The following is a 25,614-nucleotide window of genomic DNA, read 5'->3' as shown; positions in this document are numbered from 1 at the left end:
GCAGATAATCTGAACGCACAAGGATGTTTGACCCCTATTCCCCGTGAACCAAACGAGGCCTTAAGTGAAAAGTTTATTGCTTTGTATTTTAGTGAATAAGATTTCTTCAAGGAGGTTGTAGGTTTTTTTTGGTAATCGGTGCTATGCACCATTAATAACTTCTCCTGACCCTTTTTCCACAAGATTGCAGGATTTGATTTCGCGTCAATACTGGAATAAACCGATTAATATACTAACGAGCCAGCCCTCAATTGGTTACAGCATCACAAATTGAGAAAAGTGAAGTGGTTGAGAAAAAAATTATGATTTTCAAAATTGGAATGGACCGGATAGTTGGATCAGAAAACCGGGAACTGGTCCATTTTTCCCCCAAAATCATTGACTTTGGTCAGCAAACCGCTGAACTGACTGATTAACCACTCCAACGGTTTTGACCGTTGTTCAAAATTTGTAATTTTTTTGTCAGAACGGACCGGCCATTCAGGTCAAACGGTCAGATCGTTTGAACCGGTAACCGGATCCCTGACTGGTTCAATTTTAAAAACCATGGACAAAATAGAACAAGAAAAGGAAATAAATATTAGAGAATTGGGCTCTTTTGCTTTCTTGTTGTCTATTATTTTCTTTTATTTTCTCTACTCTTTTTGAAGAGAAGACAGAAATCATCAAATAGAAAATCCACGTTCTTAAATTCTTTTCCCACTTCTCTTTTGTTGAATATGAATCATAATATCTCCAGCATTTCAGTACTCCTTGATAGAAAATACTTTGCCTAGGCTCTGTTTGGCTTGATAGAAAATAAGTTAGAAACAGATATAAAGTTGAGGAAAAGCTCTCATGAGGACTTTTGTGAGAGTTCATAACAATTTTTCCCTTTGACCTTTTTCTCTCTCTTATTTTCTATAAAATCAAACATAGCCCAAGTGTTTCCTTGATTCACAGTCAGAAAAGGAATTTGAATGATCTATTTCATAGTCTGTTTGATTTAAATAGAAATCGAAATTGGAATCAGTTGGAATGGGATTTCATTCCCAAAAGAAGGAGAGGGAATGACTATGCACTCAAATGGGGGAATGCCTTCCACCAGGAATTGAAACAGGATTCTGATTTCACCCAACCAGACAGTTGGAATCAGAATTGCCCATTCCAATTCCAATTCCAGACCCCGGTGAACTAAAAAGACCCTTAAGATTACTTTATTTTGAGAAAACATACACTAAAAAACACTCTTTTTTTAAAGTGTCATTAAAAAAAACAAGAAAACATAAACATAAACATTCGAGTTGGAGAACAACCCTGAGAAGTTGTGGAAAAGAGATGCTTTGAGGGAATCCAGCATTAGCACCAACCGTTACTAAGAGAACCTATATTGCTATAGGTCCAGCCTCCAGATGATACAGCCAATGAAAAAACCAGAAAATGAGAGACAGGCAAAGATTCAATTAATAAGAAAAGATGAATTAACTTGGTTGTTAGAAGAATTCATGGTCTTTAATTTCTATTGTTCAAAGAAAATAAAAGAAAGAATTTATTATCTCTGAAGAGCAGTATCTGCATTACCAACTCTTGAAAGTTGTCCAATCCAATCCAATAAAAAGAAGAAATATTTCTTTGGATAATAATAGGCCCATAATTTCATCCCAGTGGATCAATGGAAAACCCAATCCAGATCACATACTGATGACACAAACAATCCTCTGGATTACCTTTGGAAAACAAAAATAGTTCACAAACCTAATATTTAAAGCCAGAAGACACCCCTAGATGACCATATCCCAAGAACATTCGTTTCACCAAACATAACTCCAAGTCAGGCTGGTTTCCCCAAGTCTCAACTGATGGTAATCTCATTATTTTTCACTCTAAGAAAGCCCAGTCATGAGACTATGGGCCTTACAGTCCATATTTGTGTCTCGCATTCAATTGGGCGCATTCTATCAATTTTAACTAATTCAAGTGGAGCCTGTGGGAAGTTCTCTCAATCAAATCAATCAAAGATTTTGGTAAGAGATTGAGAAAAAATTTCAGATTTATATATGTTTCAATATTTCATAAAAACTCTTTCTAGAATTAATGGATGAATGAAAGTTGAATTCTTATGGATGCTCCCTTCTAGAGAAACCTAATGGTGTTGATTCCATTAGGACTTATTTTTAATTTACTACAAGTAGCTCATTCATTTGTTTAAGACTTGTTTATTGAATCACTAAGTTATTTTTTTAGGTTTATTTTTCTTAATCTTCTATTTTCTTTGTACATTTTTAAATTATATATCTTCAAGTTCTTCATTGCTCTTATTATCTTTCTATCCCTTTTCCTTGTCTCTCCATTCACATTTCTTACCACCAATTTTGTTAATCCTAAGTAGTATACAACCATCCCAATCATCCCTCTCTATTACTCAATAAACCCCTTATGCTGTATGAAAGCTCATATGTACACCTGGCTACCCGAGGCCTTAGGAGTAGGGCTATCAATGGAGCCCAAATCCGATTCAATTATTTTAGATTATCTGTTTTCCTAATTCTATTTGAACTAATTTGCATTCAATTTTTTGCACTCTTACCAAACACGACCTAAATTGCGGGGTTTAATTGAAGATTAGGGTTTCCATATTAGGTTAACTCTTCAATCTTCATTATCTTTCCTTTTTTTAGCTTCTCTAATTTTCTTTGAAATTTAAAAGCAAAAGTAAAACTAACCTAAGTGGCTTGTTAAAAACCCAAGAAATCTGAAGGAATTCGAATTCAATTTTTTTTTTTTTTTTTGTTTTGGTTATAGAATTCGAATTCAATTTGATACCTCATAAGTCTGATTGAATTTTGATTGAATTCAGTAGGGTTCTTTCCCTCATCATATTCAGCTCAAATATTCAAATCTAAATCCAATTGAATTACAGCCCCTACCTGAGAGGGGTGGATTAGATTGAACCCAATTTCCTTGCAAAGAGGCTGTCTCGGACCTGAATTTATGTTCTTATGCTTGTCAGCCCAAGAATTTAATATTGGACCAAGCAGTGGGCCCTCACCCCAGAACCTTAGCCCCTGCCATGGTCAGACGAAGCGTCAGACCACCTCCTGAAGCACTAAACCTTAGAATTAAACTCTAAGCTCTTAATCCTAAACCCTAAATCATGAAATCAATGGCTATCTTAGAATGCATGTCATCCTAACCTGTAGGAGCCAAGTATTTGGACACCTAATACTAATAGATTTGAAGCCCATAAAAGCCTATAACACAAGTTCAATTTTGTTTCTGTTTCTCGGCCCATATCAAAGGTCAAGCCCAACCCGAACTTAGGCCCGTGCATTATATATACCCCTGGTTCCCTACTAACAGATTGGAATCGGGTTGAATGGTCTAATAAGTTGTATTGAATTAGACCTGATGGAGCGCAATTCGGCCGGTCTTAGCTGTCAACGATTTTGTCTCTAACTAGAGCAACGGGGAGTCTGAAATGGAGAAGATGAGAGAACTCCGAGGGGAACCTGGTGAGATAACTCCGAAGCTCAAGTTAGTATTCTCTCAAAGGAAAAGTAAAGACCAGATGGTGCAAAGTTCACATACCTTGTTGTTGGGGGTAGGGAGCCTTTTATAACCACTTCGCGCACTCACTCCAAGTCCTCTGTCAGGTCGGGTATGATTATCTCTATTTTTTCCAGTTCGGGTGTCATCCTTTCTACTGGAACAGAACCGCCACTACTCCTTATCGGAGCCGTCTCTGTAACTAGAGATGGCGGTGTCAGGTGGCGGTGGCAAGTGGCCGTTTGAAGTGCGGCCGTCAAGCATCAGATCCCAAGTCAGTCAGGTGCGCCACCCTTGGGTACGAACTTCCTTGGTATCAGGCATGGTACGGTTTGTTCAGTTTGGCGTCCTGGAGGTGAAGTATTGGAGTGGTGAGTGAGGTGAAGTCTTGAGTTCGGAAGTATGTTTAGTGAGGTGAGTCTTGAACTGTTATAGGGCAGGCCAGTTCGGTGAGGTGTGTCCCGAACTGCTATAAGGTAGGCCTGTTTGGTGGTGTGTCCCCACTGCTATAAGGTAGGCCAGGTCGGTGAGGTGTGTCCCGAACTGCTATAAGGCAGGCCAGTTCGGTGAGGTGTTCCGAACTGCTATAAGGCAGGCCAGTTCGGTGATGTGTGTCCTGAACTGCAATAAGGCAGGCCAGTTCGGGTTACTATCCTTTGAGTGGCTTGGGGCCCAAGAGAGAGTTCGGGCTCCTAGTAGGGAGTTCGGACTGCTGGTAGGGAGTTCGGACTACTGGTTCCTCCCCTTGGTGCTCGCGCCTTAGGCGTGCTTTTGTGTCGAGCTATTGCCTTTGCCATGTGTTGTGTAATTACGAGGTCAGGCCAAATCTTCCTTCATCAATTGCCCCCCACTCCTCGTGCCAAGGGTCCTACCCTGGCGCGGGGAGTTTCGCGAGGTGGTAGGTGGATTTGTGCCATACTTTGGATCTTGATAGCGTGAGGTGCGTTGCCGGGGCTCTTCGATTTTCTCGAGTGTCCCAAAAGGTGGGAGATGCGCCTACCTGCTTACGAATGCTGATAGACGTGGCGGTGCGCACTTATTTCAAATTTCAAAAAAGTGCGCCATTAGGTCTTTTGCTTTTGAAAAAAGCATGCCGTTGCCATTTGAAAGGCAAGGAGATGTGCGCTGGCAGTTGTTAGTTACAGAAAGACGTGCGCGGTGCATCATCAGTTTTGGAAAGACGTGCGTCGGTGCATCGTTAGTTTTAGAAAGACATGCGCCGACGTTTCGTCAATTTCAGAAAGACGTGCACCAATCACGTCTCGATCTCAGGGGACGTGCGGTCAGCGCGAATGCGGGCCGTCAGATTGGCTCTGATCCGCATTGTTGATTCTCGGTTACTGTGGGTATAAATAGTAGGGGACCTCAGTCGATTTGTCACTTCTACGTTTTGCTTCTTGAGCTCGCATCCAACTTTTCAGCTCGCGTCCAAGCCTTTCAGTTCGTGTCTAGGCTTGTTATTTCGCCTTCAAGGTTTTTTGCTTGTTCCAGTTTCTGAAGCCTTCAAAACTTTTTTCGGGTGAGTACTTTCCTGAATCCACTTATTCTCCACGATGTCTAACTTGGATAGCTCAGACAATTCTTCAAGTAGGTCCGATGTAGGTTCTATGAACCGAGTTGCATCCTCCGATGGCCTTAGTGATCCTGAGGTGGAACTTGAGGACGACTTCGAACCCGTAGGTCGAACCGCTTCGGGCAATTTGGCGTCTACCTCTCGTCGAGGTCGGATGCTAGATAGGTTTGGTCCTTCGACCATGACGCCCGAGGGGCTCCAATCTCTTACAATTTTCCTGGGGGGTACGCCTATTTCATTCATTCGGGTAGCTTTCCTTGGGAACACGGTCTTGAAGAGATCGTGATATTTCGGGAGCAGCTCGCTGCGGGGCTGCAATTACCTTTCCACCCCCTTCTATCGAGGTCATAAACCACTTTGGCGTTACTGTTGGCCAGTTTCATCCGAACTCTATTCGTAACTTGGTGGGGACAATCTCCCTTTTTTGCGAACAGGGCTTCCCTTTAGAGTTGGAGATATTCTCCTCCATTTTAATGCTCAAGAAACAAGCGGGTTCTCTTCCCGGGGGTAGGCGGGCATATTACCTGTCTCATCGCCCCGGTTTTAAGCTCTTGCATGAACTTCCCAACAAGGTCCCAACATGGAAGCGGGACTACTTCGGGGTGGGAAGTGCACAAGGGTGGCCTTTTTAGACCGGGTGGGGGAAGGCCGCCCCTGATTCTGGTGTCACTCTCGATAAAGAGACGGTGAAGGGCCTCCAGCAATGGGCATGGCTAAGGCTAAAATGCCATCAGTATCTAACGGAGGGCAAGCTTATTGCGGCCGGCCTGAGTTCGGGTAGGTTCCTTGCTCAGAGGTTTCTTGTTCGCTTTGTTCTTTCATCTTTTCTTATGCCAAACTCTTTTTTGCAGGTGTGATGGACTTAGAGAGGACTCGCGGCGGGCGCCTGTTCCAAGGCATGAAGAGGAGGAAGCGGGTCGCCAAGCGCACTCGTACCGTGCTGCCCCAGGATGCGGAGTCTCAAGTTCCAGACTACATGTCATATGCCCCAGGATGCGGAGCCTCAATCTTCATTATGTCGAGACAACTCACACGGTGCTCCCGCCTACTCTAGTGCTCCTGCTTACTTAGGGTCCGCTCATATGCGAGCTGGGCCCTCGGGCTTAGGAGCTCAAGGGGAGTTCAGGAGCATGCTGTCGCCGAACTACGCTCCTCAGAAGAGTAGGGAGGCCACTTTCCCCGAGGAGATCACGGCATGGACCGATCTTCCCTTGAACCAGATCGCCTGTCGTGCCGCAACTCATGCTATGGTGGTGAGTCAAAATTTCTTGTCGGTCCTCTTTGATTTTATCCTTCTTTGTTGTCGTTCTCTTGATCACTTGTCCTTTTGGTAGGTGAACTCTTCTATTCACGCCTTAGCGGCCCAGGTGGAGAGGAGCTCGAGGTAGGCGTGAGCTGCTGAAGAGGCTTTTTGTGTCATCGAGGCAAATACCCGAGCTGCTGAGGCAGCGACTCATGCTGCCGAGGAGGCTGCTTGTGTTGCTATGGCCAGGCAGGCGAGGTCTCAGAGGGATGCCGATGTCATGGGGGTGGTTTTGAAGCATATGGCGGACCTGAGGCTGGATCTGCAGCATCAGGTCGAATACCTTTAAGAGGACATAAGGGAGAAAACGCAGATCTTTTCCCAAGGCATCGAAGATGCTAAGAAGAAGGTTGTTGATGACTACATCGCCTCACCGCGCTTTGACGACTTGATGGTGGATTCTTACAGAAGGGGATTCAAACTGAGCCGGTGGATGATTCGGAACACGTACCCCGAGCTCGATATTAGTGCAATATCCACTTCGCGTATAACTCAGGAGATGGCCAACGCTGCTGACGGCGAGCCGGATTCCGAGGGCAAGGCAGGACCTTCGGGTGTCATTGAAGTGCCTTCTGATGAGGAAGAAGTAGCTCTGAGCTTGTGAATATCTCTTTTTTTTATGTACTCTTCCTTATCTTGCAATGGAATAGACAATCTTTTGGTTAAGTGTTGTTCTTTCTCCCGAACTGATAATATGCCCGATCTGTTTCTTGCCCGGGTTATGGCACTTGTGCAACTTGTTTCGGTGTTTAATAATTGGTCTCCGCTTCGCCTTAGTCTTTTGGCTCTTTTCTTTGCTTACCTATGTCGGGGTTCCTCCATTAGCTCGGCATCCTGGCCCTTAGGCTCTTGTAGTGATTTCGTCCACTTCGCTTAGCGGTCTATAGGTAGTATCACCTTAAGTTAATGATGTTCCATGCTCAGGGCACTTGTTTGCCTTCTAAGGTTTCGAGCTCGTATGCCCCTTCGAGTGCTCTCTTTACTATGTAAGGCCCTTCCCAATTTGGTCCAAGTTTGCCCACGTCGGGTTCGGGCACCATAATCTTACGGAGAACCAGGTCATCGACTCGGAAGCTTCGCTTCTTTACTCTAGCATTGTAGTACCGAGCTACTTGTTGCTGGTAGGCTGCTGTCCGAATGTGCGCGAGGTCTCTTACCTCATCCAATAGGTCGAGGTTGGTATGTAACTCATCTCCGTTTGTCTTATCGCCATATGCTTCTAGTCGTAGTGTAGGTATTTCGATTTCCGTTGGGATTACCGTTTCAGTGCCGTAGGTGAGGTTGAAGGAGGTCTCTCCCATGGCAGTTTTTTCTGTAGTCTGGTGAGCCCATAAAACACTTGGCAGCTCGTCCGCCCACAACCCTTTAGCTCGGTCTAGGCATGCTTTCAGTCCGCACAGGATGGCTCTGTTCAATACTTCTGTCTGACCGTTTGCCTGCGGGTGTGCGACCGATGTGAAGTTCTGACGAATTCCCATATTTTGGCACCATTCTTGGAACTTGATATCCTTGAACTGCTTGCCGTTGTCGAAGATCAGTACCCTAGGTAACCCGAAGCGACATACTATGTTCTTCCAAAAGAAGTTTTGTATGCTTCGGGCCGTAACTATTGCCAAAGGTTCAGCTTCTATCCACTTTATGAAGTAATCTACTGCCACCACTAGGAACTCTCCCACCTGTTGTCATGTCGGTGTAGTCGACGCACATGCGTCACTTGCCGTTTGCTTTTTTCACCAGCACTGGGTTGGCTACCCAACTCGGGTAATGAACTTCCCTTATGAAGTTCGTTGCGAGGAGCTTTTCGACTTCTTCGTCGACCGCCCTCCAGTGCTCCGGGGCTATGTTGCGTTTCTTCTGTCTAATGGGTCTGACTACAGGGTCAGTGTTAAGTTTGTGAGTTATAAGGCCAGGGTCAATACCGGGCATATCGGCCGTGGACCATGCAAAAATATCTAAATTTTGAAATAAGAAACTCACCGGTTCAGTTCGAAGAGGCTCCTTGACGGAAGCACCGATCTGTAGCGTTCGTGCCGGATCTGTAGCCGAAGTCGGGATCACAACCATTTCCTCAGTGGGCGAAGCTCGTTCCTCGCCCTGCTCGGTAGGCCGCTCCAGTTCAAGGTCGTCGGCTGCCTTGGTTTTTCCCTTTAGGGCGGCAACATAACATTTGCGAGACTCAAGCTGGTCGCCCCACGCTACCCCCACACCGAAGTCCGTGGGGAACTTCATTGCCAGATAGTAGGTGGAGACCACTGCTCGTAGAATATGCATAATTGGCCGCCCTATTATGGCATTGTATGGGGAGGGGGTCGCGACCACCAACAAATCGTGGTTGAGTCTTACCGCGTAAGACCATGTGCTGACTTCCACATGTACTGTTATCTTCCCTAGGGACCTGACTTCCTCTCCGCTGAAGCCCACCAGAGGAGTGTGTGCGGACTTCAACTCGCTTGTCTGCAACTGTAGTTGGTCGAACACCGATTTGAAGAGGATGTCCGCCGAACTACCTGAGTCCACAAGTACGCACCGGACTTCGAAGTCGCTGATCCTTAGTTTTATGACAAGCGTGTCATCGTGGGGATAGTGAAACCTCGCGCGTCGTCTTCTGTGAAAAAGATTGGTACTTCCGTCTTCGGCCTCTTTGGAGGGTTCTGCTCTTCTCAGGCCACCTCGCGAACTGACGTTCGTGTTGCTGCCGAAGTGCAACCTGCTACCACCGAACCACCCACTATCACGTTTATGGTTCCCCGAACTGGCCTCTCTTCTGGAGGAGGTCGCTGCAAGGCTTTGGTTGGTCTGCTACTGGACTCGGGGGCATCCTTTTCGTGCTCCCCTTTCTGACCCGCTTTATTATTATTGTCATTATGTACAAAATTTCTCAAGTATCCGTGATGGATGAGTCCCTCTATCTCGTCCCGGAGATTATTACATTGTTCGGTACTATGATCGTGATTTTTATGAAAACTACAATATAGATTTTTATTTCTCTCGTTTGGATTACTCTTTAGGCGAGGTGACCACTTTATGTAGGGGGCGCCCTTGATCGTCATCAAGATCTCGGTCCGCCTTGTGTTCAATGGCGTGTAATCCGTCCAAACTGCTAAGGGAGCTCGGGACGGCTGGCTTGGCTTCGCCTCTCGGGCCTGGCTTCTTCTGTCGCCTGGGTTGGAGGGCTCACCTTCTTTTTTTCTTTTCTCGACCCCGCCTTCGGTTCTTTGGTTGATTTCTTCCTCTATTCTCATGAAATTATCTGCGAGCTTGAGGAAATCGGCTACGGTTGCTGGCTAGCTGGCCACCATGTGCCATTTGAACTCTTTGTGCATTACCCCTCTTTTGGCTACCGTGAGCTGTACCGTGGGGTCTAATCGCGGTATCTGCAAGTATGCTTCATTGAATCGCTTGATGTAGCTCCGGATGGATTCTCCTTCCCTCTGGATTACCCCGAAGATACTTTCCTCAGTTCTGGGGCACCATTTGCTGGTAACAAAGTGTGCGGTGAAGATCTGCACGAACTGGGCCCAGCTTCTTATTGACCCGGGAGCTAGGTTTCGGTACCAGGTGCGGGCCACCCCCTTGAAGGTGGTGGTGAAGGCCACACACATGCATGACTCACTAACCCTAGTGAGGTGCATTTGTGACTGGAAAGCGTCAACGTGGTCGTTGGGGTCAAAGGACCCATCATACTTGTCTAGAGATGGAAGTTTGAAGTCTTTGGGCATGGGGACTGCCAGAAGTTCTGGTGTGAGGGGGGAAGGAACTGAGAGAATTGGGACAATTTTTGCCTCGTCCGAGCTCATCTCTTCCTTTCCTCTGAGCTCGGGTAGGACACGGGTAGCAGTTCGGCGACTTCGCCGGTGCCTTCGTTGAGTGGGCCTGGTGCTGGCGCTGCTGGCCTCCGTGTTGCCGAGCTCGATGGGCCCAAAATGTTGGTCAGCTGCTAGGGCGCTAGTCTTGTTTTCCGTGAGTGGGAACTTAGACTTGGAGCGCCAAAGTGACTTTGTGGGCGAGGTTCCCGACCCACCTGCGAGCTGCGAGGCGGGGGTAATTTTTCTTTTCTTTTGACCTGGGGATGAGGCCTGACTATTAGGGGGGTTCTGGAGTTGGGAAGTTTCTCCTCGATGAGGGCGTTCACCTTGAGGGGAGGCCTTAACTGGCTTCGAAACAGGGTGCCGGGGGGGAAGCAGTGACTGGTTTAGGAGTAGCTGAGGGAACTGCTGCTGATAATGGTGTTGGGAGAGGTGGTGCAGTACCTGGTGCTGCTGGAATTGTTGCATTTGGGATTACATTGCCCCTTGCATTGCATTAGGTCGTCCAACTGGTTCTGGCGGGTCACCAGTGGGACAGCATTTGGTTCAGTGAAAGTTGTTTCGATAGGGAGTGGAAGAGGGGTGTTCAATGCAGGAAGGTTCAGGGGTGCCACTACTTGTGGCGCATTCAAACTGGGGATTCTATCCATTGAAAGAGGGATGGTGAACTGCCCAATGCACACCACGGGAACTTGGAGCTGCTCTCCGGTGGTGGTCGTTTCTGTGCCACGTCCGGCATTGTTGGAGGAAGCCATGGGTGTTGGACTTTTTTTTGGAAGAAGAGTAGGTAAGAGAGGTAAGAGAGATTTAGAGGGAGGCTTTTAGAAGTGATCCCACAGACGATGCCAATTGATGGAGCGCAATCCAGCCGGTCTTAGCTATCAACGATTTTGCCTCTTACTAGAGCAACGAGGAGCCTGAAATGGAGAAGATGAGGGAACTCCGGGGGGAACCCGATGAGATAACTCCGAAGCTCAAGTTAGTATTCTCTCAAAGGCAAAGTAAAGACCAGATGGCGCAAAGTTCACATACCTTGTTGTTGGTGGTAGGGGGCCTTTTATAACCACTTCACGCACTCACTCTGAGACCTCTGTCAGGTCGGGTATGATTATTTCTGTTTCTGCCAGTTCGGGTGTCATCCTTTCTGCTGGGACAGGATCCCCACTGCTCCTTGTCGGTGGTAGGTGGCCGTTTGAAGTGCGGCCGTCAAGCGTCAGATCCCAAGTCAGTCAGGTGCGCCGCCCTTGGGTACGAACTTCCTCGGTATTAGGCATGGTACAGTTTGTTCAGTTTGACGTCCTAGAGGCGAAGTGCTGGAGTGGTGAGCGAGGTGAAGTCTTGAGTTCGGAGGTATGTTCGGTAAGGTGAGTCCCGAACTACTATAGGGCATGCCAGTTCGATGAAATGTGTCCTGAACTGCTATAAGGCATGCCAGTTCGGTGGTGTGTCCCCACTGCTATAAGGCATGCCAGGTCGGTGAGGTGTGTCCCGAACTGCTATAAGGCAGGCCAGTTCGGTGAGGTGTTCCGAACTACTATAAGGTAGGCCAGTTCGGTGATGTGTGTCCCGAACTGCTATAAGGCAGGCCAGTTCGGGTTACTGTCCTTTGAGTGGCTTGGGGCCTAAGGGAGAGTTCAGGCTCCTAGTAGGGAGTTCGGACTGCTGGTAGGGAGTTCGGACCACTGGTTCCTCCCCTTGGTGCTCGCGCCTTAAGTGTGCTTTTGTGCTGAGCTGTTACCTTTGCCACGTGTTGCATAATTACAAGGTTGAGCCAAATCTTCCTTCATCAGGACCCGTCCAAATTTTTTGGTCCGATATAATTGAGACTTATATGGACACGTCCAATAAACCATAAAACCAATTGAAACTATCAAATTATATTATCAAGTAAAACTTCTACTTTAGTACCCTAAACTTTGGGGTACTGTTAAGTTAATACCCAACTTTCAAACGTGTAGTTGCATTATCAAGATTTCAACAAGTGTCAAAACTGTTAAGGAACATTAATCATAATGTAAGAAGACAAAAATGGCCTTCATCAATTTTCTTATGATTGGTATCAATTCAATTAGTTCCCCGGAAAGAAAAATGACTCAAACCCAGTATTCCAAACCATGACTTGAGAATTGGTGCATCAGTAATGTATGCTGTCAAGGATTCCACGAAAATTTTCTTTGTTTAAATGAAAGTGAGATGGGTGACGATGTGACTTATCTGACGTCTAAAGGTGGTGCCACTGGGAGTTTCATTCAGCAATGGGAACGGTACTCTCTTTTCTCATTTATTACAGGAGGAAGCATGGTGGAGAGATACGGGAAAACAGGGGAATCGTGCATAGAAGATGGAGGGGCAGAAAGGTGATGGAGGAAGAAGAGATGGTGAGAAATGGAGAAAATCTTCAGAAACGGTGAGAAAAGTAAGAAGAGACATCTTCGTGGAGTCGGTCCACCACACGCTACAATGCCTGCAGAGCCCAAAGATCTCTAGGCTAGACGTCTGATTTGGTTACAGTCTTACAGAACCAGGTATTGTGACTTCGTAAATGAGTGGATCAGCCTCTGCTTGCGAAAGAACATCGAGGAGCTCCACTTTGACTTCTCGGTTGGAGCTTTCCATCGGCTTGACTTCGATCCTTTCAACGAAAGACTCTTCTGTCTGTGTGATTCCGTCCATGCAACGGGCTCCAAATCTCTACGGGTGTTGAGCTTGAGCTTCTGCAATTTGGGTTCCCCCAGTTTCCATGGATTTCCTGCTCTAAAGAACGTATCACTCGCGCGACTCGGATTACAGAAGCAACTAAGGAAGTGGTCGAGAATCTGGTAAACAACTGTCTGCTTCTTGAAACTCTGAGTGGAGTGCCGATATTTGGATCACATCAAAATTTCTCACCCACGCTTGCGGCTTAGAAGGCTGATTGTGAGAGACTGTCAACCACTCGCCAAGGGGATACATCTCTATCCTCCTTGTCTTCAATATTTCGAATACTTTGGGCCTGTGGTGTTCTTCCATCTGTACAGGCTAACAAGCCTGGTCGAGGCTGTGTTGGATTTTGGGCTCCAGAGAGGATTTCACAGCATCGCTATGAAGCTAAGCGATCTTCTTCTTGTCGATCTCTACCGAGCGAAGTCTCTGACAGTGTGCGATTATCTTCTTAGGTAGATATCTTGTTGTATGACTATTTCTTTTGCAGCTTATGAAAGTATTCAGGCATGTTTTGGTATGTAGATTCTGCCCGCAGAGGATGCGACGTTGTTCCACCAACTTCGTCGGCCACTCCCCCATCTTAATCACTTAACAATGGTGAGATGAGAGAACGAGAGATTGAGAAGAGATCAGGGAAGAAGGAGCTGCAGCTGGCGCTGGGTTCAGTCAGTGTCTAGTTTTGACATTTTCAAAATTTTTAAGAAATTGCACATCAGATAATTGACGGTGGATTAATGGCAGGGACCAACTAAACATTTTTTAAAATTTGGGTACTGCTACGACACATTTGAAAGTTCAAAGTACTAACTTGACGCTACCCAAAATTTAAGGTACTAAACTGGAGGGTACCATGGGTCGAGGGTTTCAGTAACAGTAAGGGTCTGTTCAGGGTTCGAAAGTTCAGGTCGAGGGTTTCTTCCTGCCATTCTCTGCCATTCTTCACCATTCTCAGGGTCGAAGGTTTCTCTACCATTCTTCTCCATTCTCAGGGTCGAAGGTTTCTCCGCCATTATTTTTCCTCCTCTCTTCTTCGTCTTCTTCCTCCCCCTCGATTACCTTTCTCTTCAGGAAAAAAAAAAACAGTGTAGACCTCTATTATTGTTCTTTTTATCGGCAAAGACCCTGTATTATTTTTGTGATATTTAGGTAATTAAAAGCTCCGAACCAGGAATTCTCCAGTTAGATGTTTCATGTTTCTTTTCTGATCTAGAATGTGAATTTTGTAAGTTTTAATTTTTGCTGGCAGTCTTGAACGCTTGGATAAATATTTCATTCATTACAAGAATTAAGAGGCATGCGGTTTCATTACTTTTTCTACTTATTCTAGTTTTCAATCCTTTACCCTTTTGATAAACAGAGAAACAAAATTCCTGTCTCCACATTCTTTATATGTATGATCAAGAATATGCATATTCGGTGCTGCTTCCTGGTGATGATTAATGATTCGGGAAATTGATGATCTGAATTTCTATTTACTTACAGATTCGATAATGTAGTATTATTTATTAGGTGAGAGGCATTGTTATTTAGTGAAATTATTGACGTTTGCTAACTCTGTTACATTGTGGACGCTATTCTGACTAGGAAAATAGTTTGGGAGTTCTGAGTTGCTTTTGTCAAATTTCATCATCTAGGCTTTTCTCAACCTCGTTACACCTTGGCAACCATTGTGCGCCAATATACAGACTTTAGGTTAATACAGGATGGTACGAAGCACAAGTCCTTCTAACAGTATGGACAGAACCCAGCACCTCCCATAGAGCCAAGAAGTTGACCTTACTCCAATGTCTCCTGCTAATACACTCCACACCCCACGGGTTATGGTTAAGTTGTGGTGGAGGTAAGTGCTTGACTATTATTGGGTGGACATCTAGATAGCTTGGGTGACTCTGGTGTTTATATGATCAGTGATTACATTAGAGAGAGCTTCCAAAGTGAATATCTTGTTTAGATGGGTTTCAAGGTTTTGCTAGTTTGTTGCTGAAAGTCTTCCTTCCTTTTTCTTTTTTTTTTCTTTTTTTTATTTTGGGGAATAACTCATGTTTTTAATTAATGAAATTTCCACCATTGGTAATAAAGGTCCTCCAGCTTCTTGTCAGCAAGAGGCTATACTTCCTTTTTCTTTCTTTTCCTATATATATATATATATATATATATATATATATATATATATATATATTTATTTCCAATAAAGAAAAATCGGTTGCTCTTTGGAAGTCCTGGTTCGTCAATTATTTGTAAGTTATTACTTGAAAGATATAGTTACAAGGTATTATGCTTGTCCCTTTGAGGCTAGTTGGAAATCTAACCAGAGTTGCACCTAGAACCCCTTTCTAGGTGCTGACTTCACAATTAAAGCATCAATTTAGGCTTTAGCATCTTTGAGTTTAGGCTGAACATGAAAGTTGACTGATAGAATGCCATTTGGTTGAGACGTTGAGTGAACTTCTAAAGGGGGGCTTACAGAGATTAGCTAACATCTATGTCACCTGACAAGGTTTGTCAAGCATGAAACTTAATAAAATAGAAGTTCTTAACATGGATAGGAGCCTCTGTATGTATATATATAGTAATTTCATAAAAAAACAAAAAAAGAACTTTGACTTGTATAAAAGAACAGGGAGAAATAGGACAATATGAACTTCCAACACCCAAGAGAGCTTTCATGCAGTGTCAATGTGATGAGGCAATGACTAGTTGTTTTGGCCTATGCAGGCGATGCAATGACTATTTGGTGCCTTGGTGTTGGTTAGTTGATGAAGTAAGTTAATTTAGACAATGTCCATGCAAGAAAAGAATGATATGAATATTTAGTTTACAGTGTTTCTTTTGCAACCTTGCCTACCAAATGCATCTGCTAGGAAAAATATACACATATCAAACTTAAAAACCTCTACATTAAGGATATTAGACCTTTGGCAATAGAAAATCAACATAACAACGTATAAATAACTATATCAGAAACACTAGTTTGAAAATGAGGGCTTACTTTTATACGAAGAATTCCATGTTCAGTTTCCAAACCAATGATCATACTCTATATGGGGATGGGATTATGGGAATCAAAAAAGGGAAAATGATCAAACCACTTCAGATCTTCAACTGAATCAGAAATCACCCGGAATCAATGGTAGTGGAAAGAATGAAGCATAAAGAGTGTAACCCGTGATGCATAGGAAATGGAGGCTAAGGGATTTGAGACCAAAATCTATCCTTATTCCCTTTCTCAGTTATCACAACAAAAACCAAAAAATCTCACTGTATTGCTGTATCTACTCCTGGGAGTCTGGGACTTAATGGGATTTGAGACTGAAATGAGGCTAAGGGAATGTGAAAGTTCACTTGCTTTAGACCTTATTCAGTCTCTTGAGAGTGTCTCCTTTGGCCCATCTGTTCCAGACCAACAAGTGTGGTATCCAATTTCTGTAATTTCTGAATTTTCTGCAATTTTTCTGGTATTTTCTGCAGTTTTCTGAAAGTTCTGCATTTTTTTTTGCAAAATTTCTGCAATTCTGCTATTTTCTGCAAAATTTCTGTATTGTTTTTTTGCAAATTTCTGTAATTTTTTGCAACATTATTGCATTGTTTGCAATTTTTTTTTTGCAAAGTTTCTGCATTTTCTGCAATTCATTTGCAAAGTTTCTGCATTTTTGTATTTTTTCTTTTATTTTTATGCGTTTTTTACAATTTTTGGACATACAGGTTGACCCTACCCGTATCTGTCACATGACAGTCACAAGAGCTAGATGGTTCTCTTAAAATTGTTTTTCAGGAATATGGGTTGATTGGCCCGTATCTGTCACGTGACAGTCATGAGAGCGAGATGATTATCTTAAAATTGATTTTCGAGTAACGGGTTGACCCAACCTTTATTTGTCATGTGCCGGTTTCAAGAGTGAGGCATTTCTCTTAAAATTGGTTTTTACAGATATATGGGTTGACCCAACCCATTTTTTGTCACATGGCAGTTGTGAGAGAGATGATTCTCTTAAAAAATGGTTTTCAGGTATACGGGTTTATCCAGCCCGTTTCTGTCATATAGCAGTCTTGAGAGAGATAGTCCTCTAAAAGATTTTTTTTGGGTATACGGTTTGACCTGACCCGTTTCTGCATTTATAGGTGAGGGTGGGACCGGTGGGTAAGGGTCAGTATGGATGGGTCAGGGTAGGTCTAGTGATTTAAAAGGCGCACCTAGGTGCAAAGGCGAGGCGCATTTTGGGGGGTGCACCTCGCCCAAGTCCTAGGCACACCCCTTTCAAAAGGCGCATGCCTGGTGTGCCTTAGGCCTCAGCCCAGGCATGCACCTTTTTAAAATTTTGTGCTTTTTGCTTTTTTTTTTTTTTGAGTCTAACGGCTAGGCCAGGGTCTCTACCCCCAGACCCCCGACCACACCCCTTGAGGCAAGCCCGAACAAGTCTATGTTAGGGTCTGAAATTCTTATTTCTCACATAAAAAATAATGATTTTATAACTTTCATTCCCTTTTAAGAAGATTTATTGCAATTAATGAATGAACAACATTAGCAAATAGGGTAATCTCAAGTCATAGTTACAGGTGCTATAGGAGAAAAATTGCTTGTAATATGGCAGCATTCTCATGCTTTTCCAGCTTATATCCCCATTCTTAATATTATTCCTGACATCCCAAAAGGAGAACAAATCATGTCAACAATTGGGTTTCTTCTTTTTTTTTTTTTTTTATTGATCATCAGTAACAGAATATTTGTTAATAAAACATAGAGGATTGGGTTTCTTCTTCTTCATGGTTGCTATGGAAACTTAACAGTTTATTGATGGAATGTTTTCATTAGTATAACTTGGAACCCTAACCATACATCATCGGCATATTTCTGTTTGTAGAAATTCTTTCATATCAGAGAGTAGCCTAAAAAAGCTTCTTAAATTGTTATTACTAGAAGCAAGTAAAAGAAGCAATGAGCAACTTTGGTACTGGAAGTAGATATGAACCCAAAAACACCACTAATGGTGAGGAGAGACAATTGACTGGTGAAGGTGAAGAAGAAGATGAGGATGAGGAGGGAAATGGAAGAGGTATGGCTGCATGGGAGAGAGCTTATGCTGACGAGAGATCATGGGAGAACTTGCAAGAAGATGAGTCTGGCATCCTTCATGCCATTGATAACAAGGTCCTCCATCATGCTCAGTACCGCCGCCGCATCCGCTCCCTCTTCTCTTCTGCTACCACTTCCAGAATTCAGAAAGGCCTCATTCGATACTTCTATATTGTCATTGATCTCTCCAGGGTAATCTCTTGATTCATCTATATCTTCTTTGCTCTTTCTACTATTAGAATTCTTATCTGCAATCTGGTTTTTGGTGGACTATTGTTAGTAGGTTGGAAGTTAGTTGCCACGAGTTTGATTAGCCATAAATTGTTTTGTAGTTTTTTTTATTGGTAATAACTGTCATTCTTTGTTAATTCGTAGAGAGAATGATATATTTTTAATATGCCAAAACATCTCACATCATAAACTGAACAAACTCCACCTATCCCTCTTTAACAATAGTACAATACATATCAAACAAGCCTCCTCCCAGCAAAAAAAAGTTCTGTATTCACTCCTTTCTTTTCCAATTTATTGTCTAAAGCATTTTCTGTTCTTCAAACCCAATGGATTATTACCTCTATTTCTATTACTAGACAACTAACTTATCTCATAGCATGCCTATATTGCCATATTGCCAGCTGTTATTCGCCATCCAGCTCACCACTACTTTTGAATTTCCCTCTATCACTAGCTTCCTGTAGTTTATTGACCTTGCTAGTCTTAAACTTTGTAAAATAGCTATTATTCAGCCCTCAAGGAATTTCCATAACCAGCTGGACCTGAATATCACTGGTATGTTGCCATCCCCTTTTCTAAAATCTCCATCTACCTGTAAGATCTTGGATTTCTAATGCAATTACCATCAAAGTTTAGCTTAATTAGATCATTGCTAGGCAGTTCCCATTGCATACAAACCACAGTTCTCGTAATTGAGGAATCCGTCACCATTTGCCAACCTTGAGAGAGGTCATCTATAGAGTAAAGAGCAAATAAACTAGGACTTTATTCTTGAACTTTTAAAATTACACTGCAAATTTCTTTTTTTTTTTCAAGAGCACTTGAAGGTTGACAGAGTCACAGTACTAGGACTTTATTCATAGTACTTAGTAACAGGAAGAAAAAAAGACTTATAAAGAAGCATTTTAGGTTGAAAGGCCAATACTCAGCTAACGTGAAAACCAGACTTCATTGCTATGAACATGACAAGAATGAGCTGAATATAGCATGTAGGCAAGAAAAGGAAAGCACGAGTTCATATAGGGAAAACATAGGAATTTTCCTGTAGTATGATCTTTTTTTTTTTTTTCAAGAGCACTTGAAGGTTGACAGAGTCACAGTACTAGGACTTTATTCATAGTACTTAGTAACAGGAAGAAAAAAAGACTTATAAAGAAGCATTTTAGGTTGAAAGGTCAATACTCAGCTAACGTGAAAACCAGACTTCATTGCTATGAACATGACAAGAATGAGCTGAATATAGCATGTAGGCAAGAAAAGGAAAGCACGAGTTCATATAGGGAAAACATAGGAATTTTCCTGTAGTATGCCTCTGGTTCTGCAACACTTGAGAAAAAGGGAAATTTAGTTCTTTCAGGTGTAATATGATGATCTTGTCCTACCCCTACACACTACATTGGGTTCTTTAGTGTAATCTAAAGCCAGATTAACCCATGTCCGATCCTTGTCCATCTACACTTTACCCATTTCCTTCGCAATTCAATTTATAAGACATAATCTACTTCGATCGGTAACTTGATGTGGAGGCAGATCAGGTAGAGACGTATTTATTCCGTTGTATCTTTTTTTCCCTCTCATCTGTAATTTGTCTTTTTAGCTCAACAGATATGATCATTAATCAATAGTACCTAAGCTTCATGGAGGCTTTAATCTGATCAATTGTCATACTTCCATGACCATCTACCATATCACAATCTGAATGAAGATGCTAAAGTTGTACAAGCGCTTAAGAATGAAAGGACCTATCTGATCAATATCAATAGCTTAGTAGTTGAGCAGTAAAACCTTTTCCTACAGGTTATTGTTGGTTGAACATTGAGCATCACTTCTAAGTCTATGTCTATCTTGTAAAATACTAATTGGGCTCACCTCAATAATGGATGCATGGATCAATAATTGCATCCATCATTTATGCATTGTGAGGAAATCATATGCTGATATCATTTCATTCAAATTCTTTCTGTAGTTTGAATGTTCAAGTTGTCATCTTTAAATGAAGTGACTACAAGAATGTTTTAGGCCCTGTTTGGATAAACTTTTATAAAGTACATTCATACTTTTGAAAGTACGATATAGTGTTTGTATTGTATACTTTGTGCTTCTACTTTCATACTTCTAAGTACGAAAACCCCCAAAAGCACGAAGTTGACTTTTTATACTTCGTGCTTTTGGCGGAATAGTACTTCCGTTTTTGTGCGAACGGGTGGTCACATGTGACCACCCTCCGGTACAACTCTTGGCCCTACCTCCGCTCGCTGCTACTGGAGTTAGACTGCTGTCGCCGATCTCAGCCACCAAACCACTGGAAACCGTCATCAGAAGCATGAATGAACGTGCTTTTACCACAGGAAATAGTTCTTTTGTTTCCGAAAGCATACTTTACAAAATTTTTTACCCAAATGGTTTTCAAAGCAAAAATACCAAAGTAAAAGCATTTTATGTACTTCGTACTTTGGTACTATTAAAAGTAGAAAAGTAGAAGTCTATCCAAACAGCGCCTTATATGTGAAATATATAAAATAGCTTTTAAGCCCTGGCATGGCATCTTGCTTATTATTGAAAACCTTTTGTCCTTAAGCTTCAGTTATCAATATTAACCGAACTGTTTGAATGGAAGTTATCTGGAATTTGGCAATAAAAAAAATCATCATATGACTTTTTTTTAATCAGTAAAAAGAAATTACAGGGGTTACAGTTTATGAGTAGCCTCGGCTACCCCACTACAATGTTATGTATCCACTATTAAATTGATTTTTACTCTTACAGTTGAGCCCAGAAAAAGAGATCCCTGTTCACCCCTTATTTGGCTGGCTGGTCTGCAAATCCATTTGCTACTCTATGGGTCCACTGAATTGAAAGCTGCATGTCCTTGGAAAGACTTTTAATCTTCTTGATGTCATTTCTGAATATCCAGGGTGTGCTGTCATGTTGTTTTAGCCCAACTGATGGTAACTTTGGAATTCCCTTCCACAACCAGCCTTTCCATCCCCATCTCCTTATTTTTTTGTATCCATATCCCATATACCATTGCCTTCAGTTCATCTGTAGTGGAATTTCCAATTCCAATGGGACTCAATACAGCCCCAACACATTTCCTCTATTTCCAATTTCCAAATCATCATAGGACTTCAAGAAATAAATCTATTTCTGATGTCAGCTTGGTGAGCCCTTTCTTCAAAGATGAACTGTTCAAACACTTAAGAACATATATATTTAATTGGAAGTGTAATGAAGTGATTCTCCCACATGACTTTCAAAACATATTTATGAAAATGATAAATTGGAACCTTGTAAAGTTGTAATCTAATACCTGAATCAAGGTTCTTTATTTTTTAAAGGTTCACTTTCTTTTCTTTCTTTTTTCCTATTTCATCTTACTTGTAATGAATCTAGGTTTTATTGACCATGAGCAGGCAGCTTCGGAGATGGATTTCCGACCAAGTAGAATGGCTGTAGTTGCAAAACATGTGGAGGCTTTCATTAGAGAGTTCTTTGACCAGAATCCACTTAGTCATATTGGCCTTGTAACTATCAAAGATGGGGTTGCCCAATGCTTAACAGATCTAGGTGGCAGTCCCGATTCCCATATAAAGGCATTGATGGATAAGCTGGAATGCTCAGGTGATTCCTCCCTACAGAATGCTTTAGATCTCGTTCATGGCTATCTGAACCAAATTCCGTCATACGGTCACCGTGAAGTCTTAATCTTATATTCTGCTCTCAGTACCTGTGACCCAGGAGATATAATGGAGACTATTCAGAAATGCAAGAAATCCAAAATAAGGTGTTCAGTTGTTGGTCTCTCAGCTGAAATCTATATATGTAAACATCTCTGCCAAGAAACTGGAGGATCATATACTGTAGCATTGGATGAGGTGAGCCAACTTCCTACATATAGATACCTTATCTTTTGAAATATTTTTTGAATGTGTTTTTATTTTTGCTCTTCCCTGCAGTCTCATTTTAAGGAGTTATTGCTAGAGCATGCCCCCCCACCCCCAGCAATAGCAGAGTTTGCTATAGCCAATTTAATCAAAATGGGCTTCCCTCAAAGAGCAGCAGAGGGTGTTGTCTCCATTTGTTCCTGTCACAAGGAAGCTAAGGTTGGTGGTGGCTACACATGTCCAAGGTGCAAAGCACGTGTGTGTGAGCTGCCTATCGAATGCCAGATCTGTGGGTTGACGCTCGTTTCTTCTCCCCATTTGGCAAGGTCGTACCATCATCTTTTCCCAATCACACCATTTGTTGAGGTCTCTTCTTCACTTGTGAATAACCCACATCACAGATTGCCAAAAACTTGCTTTGGTTGCCGGCAGGCTTTTCTTGCGCCTGGTGAGTGATGATTTAGAAGCTTCAGATTGCAGTGATACATGGCTATAATTCTAGGATATTGTTTTTTTAATTGTGATTCACACAGTAATGTTGTAACATCATTTGATATTTTCCATCCTAATTCTAGTTGCCAATGGCCACTATATAATTTTGAATCCACTTGTTTAATTATCTGTAGTGTTCCCTTGCCATTCTTGCTCCTCACTTGTCATTGCTGGTCCTGAACGCAGGAAACAAGTCCAGCTTTCATGTCGCATGCTCCAAGTGCAATCAGCATTTCTGCCTTGACTGTGACATTTATATTCATGAGAGTTTACACAACTGCCCTGGTTGTGAGAGCCGCCGATTTCAAAGCAAGTAAACACCACTGAAGAATGATATTGTAGCAGCAGAGATTTGAATTTGTCTTTGCCTTGGCAGTTAATTCTGAATTCTGCCATAAAAAGTCAAGGAAAGATTTGCAGGAAGGTAAAGGTTGGATGCACAAGCTCATAAAATTTATGGCTGTCAGAAGAGACAAACTTCCAAATTAAGTGTGCACCCCTACATGTCTGAGACTCCTATTATTAGTACACATTTGGTCCAGACCAGAATGTAGCTCCACCAAGAAAGAAATGGAAAGTGAGGTGATTTTGTCTTTCAATTGATAACTTCATAGCCCCTTACATCCTGAGGTTTTGTTGGATGTTGATTTTGAGGCACTAGTAATAGCTACTGGTATGTGTTAATGGAGTATGAAATGTTCTTTATATCCCTTTTGTGTGCTTTCTTTTGGTTTACACTTCTACAACATTGAAAAGTGGAATTGCGTACCTGTAAATCCATTTTTTTGTTTACTGCTAAACAAAGAAGAAAATGCATACTCGTCAATTTGAAACTCATTTTCTCAGTGGTTGAAGATTCCAAAGAATTGAAATGAATACTTGAATAGGACTGGGACCTTAGCTCTAGGGAAGTATTAGATTGGTACTTTGGTATGTTCATGTAGATACTGTTGTATGCCTAGTTAGTTGTTACTGTTGTGGCCTCCCAAGTGAAAATCATAAGCACATGATCCACAGGCATCATCAGCTATTCATGTAATGTGCTACAAAATTGGATCATCCTTCTAAGTAAGATATGAGCCACAATTTATAGAATGTTTGGATGGTTATCTAACGATTTTAAAATATGTTCCGAGTGGTTGTTGCAATTTTATGTTGGAAAATGGAAACCAAGAGAGCTTAGATTTTTATCCTGGTTGCAATAGTGTTCACATCTATTTGCTTACTAAGTTTTAAGATAAAATCTAATTTTGGTCATTCTTTTGTTGTTTTTTGTTGTTTATTAACTATCGATTGGAAGTCCTTTCTCAAGCTATTCTGAAAATGCTAACTAGGTCCATACAAGGGGCTGTAAACCATTCTTTCCTATAAGTGCATTTTAGGCCTATACCCTAGGTATAGGTTCATCTTTTCATTGTAGAAGTATTTTTTTTCATATTTTTATTGTAGAATTGTTAGGCTCTTTTTCATCTATTCACTGTAGAAATTGAAATAGTTACTTCAAAACTCAGGCAACTTTCAGGCAGAGGGATGTCTGACACCTTCCGACTGTAGTTTTAACCTTTTTTTTTTTCTATAAAATACATATTTTATGCGTCATTTGATTTTCTTATTACGTTAGTCTTGAAAAGTAGGGGTGTCCATGAAAAACTGAACCAAACCGAGAAAACTGAATCAGAAAACGTGGTGGTATTTTTGAAAAATCAAAGAATCGGTTTGGTTTTTGATTAACCTACAAACTGGTGGTTAATCGAACTGACTGATATATATATATATATAATAATCTATTTATATGTATATTATATATATTTATAATAATCTATTTATAAATATATTATATATGTTATATATTTTTATAATATTTATAATATATTATATATCATTTATTATTCATAATATAATATTATACATATATTATAAATAAAAAAACCAAAAAACCAAAGAACAAAAGAACCGAACCGGTCAAAAACCAAAACCAGCAGACCAATTAACTTGTACCGATTCGGTTTGCAAAAATCGCCCAAACCCCTACTTGAAAGGGTTGAGTATTTTTTTTTTCCATCTCGGGTCTGAGCTCGATAAACCAGTAACCACATAATGAGTGGCAATATATTTACATCAAGGTCGAGGCTTATGCTGAAATGCGATATAACTAAAATATTAGAATAGATTATGTAAGAGATCTGAGACCTTGTTGTCCATTCAAGATCATCATGCCTCTAAAAATGTCTTACTAATTTGATTTGAAGCATAATTTAATAATCAATTAACTTTGCATCTCGGATTTAAAGCATGACACCTCTGCTCAACTTCATGGAGCCTAGAAAATGGTTTTGGTGGCTTCTGCTGCATTAAAAACATGGTTCTTGTCTTCTTGATTTAAAAAGCACTATAGTGTTTGGGGTCTATTAGACACCATGCCACCATCTATGTATATGCATATCAACGAAAAAAATGTCATTAGATGTATTTGGGGCATGGTGAACGTTGTACATGTATTTGGTATTCTGGAATGAAAAACCATTACGAGGCACTGTTTTCAAAACTACGGTTGAACGCGGGTTCCACGTTTTGGATGGTTTGAAGTTTGAACATCACTTTACGTCTTCACCCAGCAAACTGCCTGGTTAAACCATTCAAGTATTCAACATGCCGCCCGAGCTGCCTTTTCGGTTATCATCTAAGTATTCAACATTTTTATCAGGAACAGAACTATATCTTCAATCAGCTTCCTCGGGTAGAAGGTGCTAACCGGCTCAGTTGGTATGGTCTCTGATCGGTAATTGGCTGTTGGGGGAGACATGAGACTGATTCCCACCTTCACCATTGCATTGCATGAGCCCGACATTTGTAATGAAAAAAAAAAAAAAACAGATGATCTAAAACACCTAATTTGTTCTGGAAGGTCCAAGTTGCATTGATTTGTACTATTTTTACCCAAAGGAATCTCAATTCTCAGTCAGGTAATCCTCACATCAGGCACCGTATATTAATGTATAACAAGAGAGTATACCAAGATGATA

General features: G+C 41.9%; 1 protein-coding gene and 1 pseudogene across 2 annotated transcripts; both read left to right on the top strand.

Moving 5' to 3' along the window:
* The first annotated feature begins 12,415 nt into the window (after positions 1-12,415).
* Positions 12,416-13,645, top strand: LOC148844750 (putative FBD-associated F-box protein At1g61330; annotated as a pseudogene). The gene is made up of 2 exons (XR_016102605.1): positions 12,416-13,362; positions 13,433-13,645. The product of XR_016102605.1 is annotated as a putative FBD-associated F-box protein At1g61330 (transcript).
* Positions 13,646-13,789: 144 nt separating this feature from the next.
* On the top strand, positions 13,790-23,066 carry GTF2H2 (general transcription factor II H2). The gene is given in 6 exon segments (XM_088956275.1): positions 13,790-13,907; positions 17,826-18,173; positions 21,629-22,090; positions 22,172-22,547; positions 22,778-22,891; positions 22,894-23,066. Coding segments are annotated over 5 exon segments (1,314 nt in total). The 5' UTR covers positions 13,790-13,907; positions 17,826-17,843; the 3' UTR covers positions 22,926-23,066.
* The last annotated feature ends 2,548 nt before the right edge of the window (positions 23,067-25,614 follow it).

The sequence above is a fragment of the Nelumbo lutea genome, chromosome 7 (assembly GCF_056320005.1).
Source record: "Nelumbo lutea isolate HS-2025 chromosome 7, American lotus-T2T, whole genome shotgun sequence".
NCBI lineage: Eukaryota > Viridiplantae > Streptophyta > Magnoliopsida > Proteales > Nelumbonaceae > Nelumbo > Nelumbo lutea.
This window is presented reverse-complemented; position numbering and strand designations above follow the sequence as displayed.